Here is an 8,993-nt window from a genome sequence, read left to right as displayed (position 1 = left end):
ACCTTAAAGACGCTTTGGGTACTTGTGCAGTGGCTTGCGTACAATCATTTCCAGTGGTTTATGATCACTATGCACAATGGTTTTCCGTCCAAACGTATATTGGTGGAAACGTTCCAGTGAGAACACAATTGCCAGGCACTCTTTCTCAATTTGCGCGTACCCGCATTCCGTAGTTGTAAGGGCACGACTGGCATAACATAGCGGCTTTCCTTCTTGTAGTAAAACAGTGCCTAAACCAGTGCTCGAGGCATCACAATGAATCACAAGTTCTTTGTCAGGATCACAATAAGCAAGTACAGGAGCTGTAGTCACTAGTCTCTTTATTTCTTCCATTGCATGATCCTGTTCCTCACTCCATTCCCATTCCACATCTTGTCTAGTGATTCGACGAATAGGATCCATTACCGTGGAGAGTTGTGGAAGGAACTTTGCGAGATAAGTTACCATTCCCTGAACACGTCGAGCTCCCTCAACATCAGTGAGGTTTTCCATTTTAAGAATGGCTTCGACTTTCTTCATATCAGGTTTTAGACCCTCATTTGTCACGACGTGACCAAGGAACTCAACTTCAGTGGTCTTGAACACACTCTTCTGGTGATTCAGCTTAATGTTATTTCTAGCACAAACATCAAGTAGATTTCTCAATTTCTCATCATGATCACTCTCAGAATGTCCATAAACTAGAATGTCATCAACCACACAGACCACTCCACGAAGACCTGATAGACTCTCAATGAGCTTACGCTGGAATATCTCAGAACTGACTTTGAGACCAAATGGGAGACGACACCAACGAAATCTGCCATTCACAGTGATTAATGTGGTCATGTAACTACTCTCTTCATCAAGTTCACAGTGCCAGTAACCATGAGCAAGATCAAACTTACTGAACAGCTTAGTATTGGCGAGCTCAGGCAGGATATCATCAATTGTCGGGAGAAGGTATATTTACCTCTGAAGAGCTTCATTCAAGACTCTTGGGCAAGACAGGTCCTGAGCTGGTCATTCTTCTTCTTATGTATAGAGATCTGTGAGCACCATTGAGTTGGCTCAGTTACAGGCTTCAGGACTCCAAGCTTGACAAGGTTGTCTAACTCTTTCTCAAGTGCAGGTTTAACACTGATAGGTACTCATTGTGGTGGACTTTGAGTAGGCACGGCATTGCCATCAACCTTGAGATTTACTTTTCCTAAGAAACATCCTACAGCAGTGTCATCAAATACAGCTTTGTATTCAGTCACTAATTCTGTGAATCCATCAGCGACTACATGGACCTTCTTGAAGTTATCATAGTTGACCGTGATGAGCTTCATCTGTTCCGCTGCTTTTCTGCTAAGCAAGGGTGTTAAATCCTCTTTCACAACTTCAAACATGACATTATACTTCTTCTTCGTAATCAGATTTATAGTGATAATCCAACACTTTCCCACTGGTTTAAGAGTAGTTTTGTTGTACATGTTCAGTGTATTTTCCGATTCTTGGAGTTGAGTGTTTTGCGGCACATATTTGTGATTTATAACATTGACTGTGGCACCGCAATCAACCTGGAATTTGACTCTCCGTCCATCTTTTAGACACATCTCAGCATATAAGGGACCACTAGAGACAGAGTTAATTGATTCAGATATGACTAGGCATACCATTTCAGCAGAGGAATCGGAGTCAGATCCGTCACCAACAGTATGGACTTGTTTCTTGCCACCCAAACTTAGACAGCAACTCGAGAAACGGCTGGGAGCCTTGCAATTATTGCATCTCTTCCCCCAAGCTTTGCAGAATTCCTTCTTTAGAGTGTGAGAATAGCAAAAAATTTGCATTTAGCAGCTTGACGAGGATTCGTGCCTCCAGGTTTACCATTACCGACTGGCTTGTTCCTTTGACCATGTGAAACTCCTTTTGTTTTTTTGCTTGTTTATATTCAATCGGTGTACCTCCTCTTCCTTTCCAGAAATAATCTTCAGTTGATCAGACGTTTTCTCATAACTGTGACCAATGTCAAGTGCTTTTTGTAGAGTGAGTTTTCCTTCTTGCAGCAGACGCTTTCTGGTATGATCATCTTTCACACCAAGTACCACTCTATCCCTCAGTAAGGAAGTTTTCAAGCACTCACAGAAATTACAAGTCTCGGCCAATGTCTTCAGGCTTGCAACATAGCTGTCAATACTCTCATCAGGTTTCTGGACTTGAGTGTTGAACTTGTACCTCTCGAAGGTCTCGTTGGTTTCTCCAAGTATGTGAGCATCAAGTTTGGTTAGGATATCTTTAGCAGTGTCAGTTTCTGCAGGGTCACAGGCATTGTAGATTTGTAAAGCTTCTATTCCCATGGTAGAGATCAAGAGAGATTTCTTGAATTGAAGCGAGTGTGAATCGGCGTTAGAGACGATACAATAATGCTGCCACAGCTGTTTCCCTATCTTCCAACTTTCAACTCCATTCTTTGCCAATTTCACGGGCTCAGGCGGTTTGAAGCCATAACCCGGCTGAAAAGATGATGCTGTAGGTGGAGGAGCTGGAGGAGTCTCTTCAGATTCGCCAGTAGCAGGCATGGCACAGTACAGAGCAGTGTAGATTCAATCCACGTGGTCTGAGGTCGAGAGTCGAGCGAGTTTTGAACGCGAATTTAGCAAGGAAATTCGTCAAAACACAGCCCACAACTTAAAGGTTCCAGTTGAGATCAAGATAAATTAGCTAACCACGCTGCCACCATGTTTCAAGATGTGAGCTAACAGTAGATAATCTCACGAGAAGATCAGAGAAAGACAACAATACGAGTGTTTAGATCTGTAGCCAAGATGGAGGGCTGCAGCCGGGACTTTATTGTTCTTAACACAGGGAACCCAGATATTGTAACAGGTACCGCTCGTTGCCAACGCAGAATTCTGTTTGTGCCTGTCTCCTTCGTTCTAGAAATACCTCCCGCAATGATCGGTGGGAGGATTTTCAAACCCTTTTAGTCAATAATTAAACGTCCACAGACCTTGAGAGTCTTCAGTGTATAACGTAGCGTAACCGTGTTTTTGTAATCCTTGAAGGAAAACCGCCATTAATCCACGGGCTTGGCATTCGCCATTTTGCGCCTGGCCTCAGGCTGCTCTGCCTTGACAATCCCAGTGAGCATTGTTGTCACCTGTGCTATTGTGCCATCTTCTACAATAGCGTTGGCTTTCAAGAACACAGTATTCTTAGCCAGCGTATTCACGGCTTTGTCGTCGTTTTTCACCCCACATATTTCATCATATTTATCATTCATGAGCGTATCTGCAAAAAGCTGAAATTCTTGTTTCGGTAGCTCTTGTTGGCCATTCTATATCTTTTTCAATTGCAGTTAATGACACAGTCTTTTAAAATCGGCGTTAAACTCCAACAATGCATTGATGTGCTTTATTGCAACGTTTGCTATTTGATAAACCAGTGGATCAGTAACTGAAACTTTCTCGCAAAGGTCCTCCACGGCAGTGCTCTCTTACGTTCTGTTCTTTGGGTCAATGAATATAAATAGACTCTGTGTCGTCACTATATCTTCTGGCAACGACGGGTACAATAATAAATGTTGTAGTGAAGCATTAATATCAAACGGAGACGTTAAAACGTGTGAATTCTGCTCAAAATTCTTATAAAAGTTCTGGGAATTTTTCTAGAAACCATTTTGAGAATGTGACTGACATGTGAGGTAGTCTTTCTTCGAGTTTCCCTTGTCCTGTTTCTAACCCTTTTTAATCGTGTTTCTTGTAATCCTTGAAGAAGAACCAACATTCATCCACGGGCTTGGCATTCGCCATTTTGCGGCTGGCCTCAAGTTGCTCAACCTCGGCAATCCAAGTGACCATTGCGGTCACCTGTGCTGTTGTGCCATCGACTACAATGGTGTTGGCTTTCAAGAACACAGTTGGTAACGTCTTGAAGTAATCAACGCCCTTTTCAACACAATTTTTATATTTATGCAATATTTTAGGTGGTAAAAACTCACACAATTATAATATTTATTGAGATAAAACCTGCTGGCCACTTGCTTGATGACTCCTGTGGGCTCCATAGTGAAGACGGTTCGATCTAAACAGCAGTCTCCGTGTAGCAGGACTTCTGCACTTTGTGAAGGGTGGCTTTTCCCCCGTACGGGTGGATGCACTTCTTGCTCGCACAATTTACGAAACAGGCATTAGTACCGGGTCTGAGCGGTAATACTTCCTTTGTTTGTTTCTATTTGTTTGGCACTTGAGCTGGGCTCGAGACAATAACGTTGAAATCGTTTTGTGAGGGCCTCAAAATAATACGATACCCCACCCTTATTTTATCATCTCTTTCTACAAACAATGTGCTATTCTCGAAGCTTGAATAACTTCGACCACATTCCAATTTTCCTAAGTATTTTACAAACGCTTTCAAAATGATTAAACACGAAGGCGCGGTATAAAAGGGCCTAAGCCCCGCACCCATTTTCCAAATAGAGAGAAATTCCAATATGGCGGCCATTAGCGATACGTGCCCAGTCAAGAAAGTGTGCCCCCAAATGTAATGATTTGATATCATACGAATGAATTATTTCCCAAATGAAAGAAAATATATGTTTGATTTATACTTCAAGCCTTTCTTAGCAGCGAGAAATGCATATTTGTCTTAGAATTCGTACATTTACGGCACGATTTTAAATCTCCATCCTTCGAGTTTCATGAGAACTGTTTCGTTGAGCGATTTGTCCTCATTTCTTCGCACTCTTCTTGGCCCGTAGCATTCGTATTTCACTTAGACATTCGGTGAAATAATGAAGAGCATTGTACTCTGGAAAGAAGCACCTTAAATGGGGAGAAGAGGAATGGAAGACAGGAAGAAAAGAGTGCAGAAAATAATCTGTGTTTTTGTCAGTTCTGTACTGAAATAGCACACAACAAAGTAGGACATTAGAACTAAACATAAGCAGAAACCATCAGGTATAAAGTCAAGATACATCTTACATATATATATATATATATATATATATATATATATATATATATATATATATATATATATATATATATAAAATGATGGTTGAAGGCTTTCATAGAAAGTGCTCAATACTCGAAAGTAGAGCGGTGTATAGTGTTGGTTTGAGAAAAATACAAACTACATAGGTTTCCCTACAGGTCTGTTTCGTGGTTGCCCACTCATCAGGGGATTTAATGAGAATATTCCTACCATCGTATATATACTATTAACATTGAAATTTACATAATAATAGACTGATAGTTTTAGCTAAGGCGGTAAGAGGAACAATAGCGAGTTACATTAAATATGCGGGGCGAAAACTAACAGTGCGGAACGTGTGAAAAATTGATAGCGCGAAAATTTAACGGTGACGGGATTAACAGTTCTAATTGTTTCGTAGCAGGGCTTTGTTTCTGTGGCGGCACGAGGACACGAGTTCATTGCGTTTATTTAGAGTTGATAGTTTGGGTTGGCAGATGATCGTCAGCTTTTCCTTGAGGCAGAGGTTGCAACGCTTAGTGGTACTGTTGTAGGCGGAGTGGGAAGAAAGAATTACTACATGGTGTGTCAGAAGATGGCAAGCAGCACGCAATTCGTGAAGCCACCCGAAGTATTGGGAATTTCGAGCGAAAATCCAGCGTTTGCTTGGAAAAAGTGGAAGCAAAAATTTGAAATTTATTTGAAGGCTACTGCCACCTCCACGAAGCCTGACGAAGTCAAGGTGGGTTTACCGCTCAATCATATTGGAGACAAATGCCTAGAAATATATAGTAACTTTGTATTTCGCCCTGATCAACCAAACCCAGATGGTGGAGACCCTATACAAGGCGAAAACCCGGATAATTACACTGGCGGTGATAGAGAAGTTTGACCAATATTTTACTAAACGAGACCCACAGTTAATGCTCCGCGAGAAGTTCTGGTTCCAGCTCCAACGAGAACCAAATCAGAGTTTTGACTCCTGGGTAATCACTGTAAGAGGAAGGGCTGCAGAATGTAAATTCCCACCCGAATTCCAAGCTATAAGGGATAAGCTTACCTTTTCCTGTGTAGATGATAGGTCGAAATTGAAGTTGCACGAAGAAGGGGCAGGGCTTTCACTCGATAAAACAATAACAATCCTCTCGATGAAAGAAGCATCTAGTCGGGAACTACAAGAATCAAAGACGGCAACAATCGAGAGAGTAGGATTGAGAGCACCTGGAAAAACAGCACCCCAGTATGCACAGCGGTCCGAGACAAAAAGTAAACGGAGACAGCCACCTAATAGATGCGGATACTGTGGCAGAGACCATCCTCGCGACAAAATCAACTGTCCAGCAGCTAACGTGCGTTGTGATAAATGCATCAAAGTTGGGCATTTCGCTGCTGTATGTAGAAGCAAACCGAATACAAGAGTAAGTCAAGTAGAAGATGCACATGAGGGTGAGATTTTAGAGCATAACCCGACATTCGTGGAACGGGTTTTGGCAGTCCCTCAAACAGATAATACATAACCGAATCAAGATAAAAACGTCGATATCACGTCTTCCGAAAATCAAGTCAGTGAGGCCGAAGCATTAATGCCTGAGATATCTACTGATTATATTCGCGATCCTGGATGGCATGTGAAGCTTAGAGTGAAGAAACGCGACCTAACGGGGGTATTGATACCGGAGCCCAGGTCTCTGTGATGCCGGAAACCGTGTACAGAGAGGTGTATGTCAAACTCTCGCCGTGAGACAGAAAGCTGATAGGCGCAGGGGATACACCACTAGAAACTGTTGGACAAACAATCATGAACCTACAGCTCGGAGAAGCATGCATCGAAGAATGTGTCTACGTAGTGAGAGGTGCAACAAAACTGCTTCTAGGGATCCCAGCTATCCGCAAGCTAGGGTTAATACACGAAATCCCCAATACCTACAGTGTCAGGGCTATCGATTGCAGCGCCAACCAGCAAAATGAAGAACCATTCATCAACAAGGAAACCATAGTTCGCAAGAATCCACACCTCTTCAATGGTCTAGGTAAACTAAGCGGAGAGTACACGATCCGTCTTAAGGAAGGAGCAAAGCCATTTTGTTTGACAACCCCTCGACAAGTTCCGCTCTCACTGCAAAAGAAAGTGGAGCAAGAGATAAACCGGATGGTGGAGCTTGGCGTGATAGAACCAGTAGACGAGCCCACAGGCTGGTGCGCACCGAAAGTAGTGGTACCAAAGCCAAATGGAACCGTGCGAATATGCGTCAACCTCACAAAGCTTAACAAAGAAGTCAGAAGAGAAGTATACCAAATGCCGAAAGAGTAAGAGACTCTCGGAAACATAGCCAAAGGATCGATCTACTCCAAACTTGACGCTAACTCAGGCTTCCACCAAGTTCCCTTAAGCAAAGAAAGCGCTAAGCTTACTACCTTTATTACTCCTTTTGGGCGGTATATGTTTTGCCGTCTGCCATACGGAATCTCCTCTGCATCGGAATACTTTCAGAAGAAAATGGACCAGGATCTGGCTGGACTAGAAGGCACACTATGTCATATGGACGACATCCTGGGCGTTGGAAAAGACCAAGCGGAGCACGATAAGAGACTTGCTGCCGTCCTTCACCGCATAACGGAAATCGGCATGACACTGAACCCAGACAAGTGTAAGTTCTCAGAGAAGAAGATTGAGTACCTTGGACAGGTGATCGATAACGAGGGGATCAAGGTAAAACCCTCCAAGGTGAAAGCTATCGTCGACATGGATGTACCTAGCGACATCCCTAGCCTGAGACGATTTCTCGGGATGGTGAACCAACTAATAAAGTTCTGTCCCAATCTAGCAGAGAGGACGCAACCACTTCGCGACCTGCTTAAGACGAATAGCGCATGCGTTTGGGGCAATGCGCAAGATGATGCAAGTGCTTGCACTGTATAGCCCCGAGAAAGAGACTGTAGTCTCCGCGGATGCAAGCAGCTTTGGATTGGGGGCAATACTCATGCAGAAGCAGCCATCCGGAGAAATGCGTCCTGTTGTATATGCAAGCAGATCTATGACAAACACCGAGTGCAGATACGCACAGATAGAAAAAGAGGTATTAGCAACCACGTGGGCCCTAGAGCACTGGTCCGATTGATTGGTAGGCATGAAGTTCACTGTCGAAACAGACCACAAGCCCCTTGTACCCCTGTTTACTTCCAAGATGATCGATGAGCTGCCGGTACGCATACAGCGTTTCAGAATGAGGCTTATGAGGTACGATTTTGATACTCGGCACGTCCTTTCGGCATCCGACAAGAGACTAGAGGAAATACGGTCAGAGCTGAAGAGAGACGACGCATTCAAAGCCGTGATGCATTACGTACAGAATGGGTGGCCAGAAACCAAACAGAAGCTCTATGGGCCCGTGAAGAAATACTGCGGTGAAAGAGGAAGCTTACCCACCCACGAAGGCCTATTGATGAGGGAACGAAGACTTGTAATTCCGTCATGTCTCAGGCCAGATATCTTACGGTACCTACATGATGGTCACCAAGGCATATCCAAGACACGGGACAATGCAGCATCGTCCGTTTGGTGGCCCGGAATCTCCAAACAAATTGAAGAGATGGTTCGCAATTGTGCCACCTGCAAAAAACATCGGAAGGAACGTATAGAACCGATGAAGGGAACAGATTTCCCAGAGCGACCGTGGTCCAAACTCGGAGCAGACTTCTTCCAACATGAAGGCCGACACTACCTGCACATAATCGACTACTATTCGCGCGTTATCGAAATATACTAGGTGAGCAAGAATGTAACAGCCTGTGATACAGTAAACAAGATGAAGAATGCCTTTTGTCGACATGGAATCCCAGATATCTTAGTTACCGACAACGGACCACAGTCCGCCTCTGCAGAGTTCAACAAGTTTGCGGCAACATGGGGATTCGATCACATAACTTCATCACCTCGGTACGCCCAGTCAAATGGCGATTCGGAACGAGCCGTCGAGACAATAAAGAACTTTCTAAAGAAGTGCGATGACGGGTACCTCGCTCTTCTAAGCTACAGAAACACACCGCTTCAC

The 8,993-nt window shown here is 43.7% G+C and overlaps 2 protein-coding genes across 2 annotated transcripts; both read left to right on the top strand.

Annotated features, from left to right (window-relative positions):
• Window positions 1-5,768: 5,768 nt before the first annotated feature.
• On the top strand, window positions 5,769-6,458 carry LOC125561017. The gene has a single exon (XM_048723775.1). The coding sequence runs from the start codon at window positions 5,769-5,771 to the stop codon at window positions 6,456-6,458; it is 690 nt and encodes a 229-aa protein (XP_048579732.1).
• A 1,611-nt stretch (window positions 6,459-8,069) lies between these two features.
• On the top strand, window positions 8,070-8,708 carry LOC125561012 (uncharacterized protein K02A2.6-like). Its single transcript, XM_048723768.1, has one exon. It carries the CDS (start codon window positions 8,070-8,072, stop codon window positions 8,706-8,708), a length of 639 nt encoding a protein of 212 aa, XP_048579725.1.
• Window positions 8,709-8,993: the final 285 nt, after the last annotated feature.

This window comes from Nematostella vectensis, chromosome 1, assembly GCF_932526225.1.
Source record: "Nematostella vectensis chromosome 1, jaNemVect1.1, whole genome shotgun sequence".
Classification (NCBI taxonomy): domain Eukaryota; kingdom Metazoa; phylum Cnidaria; class Anthozoa; order Actiniaria; family Edwardsiidae; genus Nematostella; species Nematostella vectensis.
Note: the sequence above shows the minus strand (reverse complement) of the source record. Positions and strands in the feature narration are given on the sequence as shown.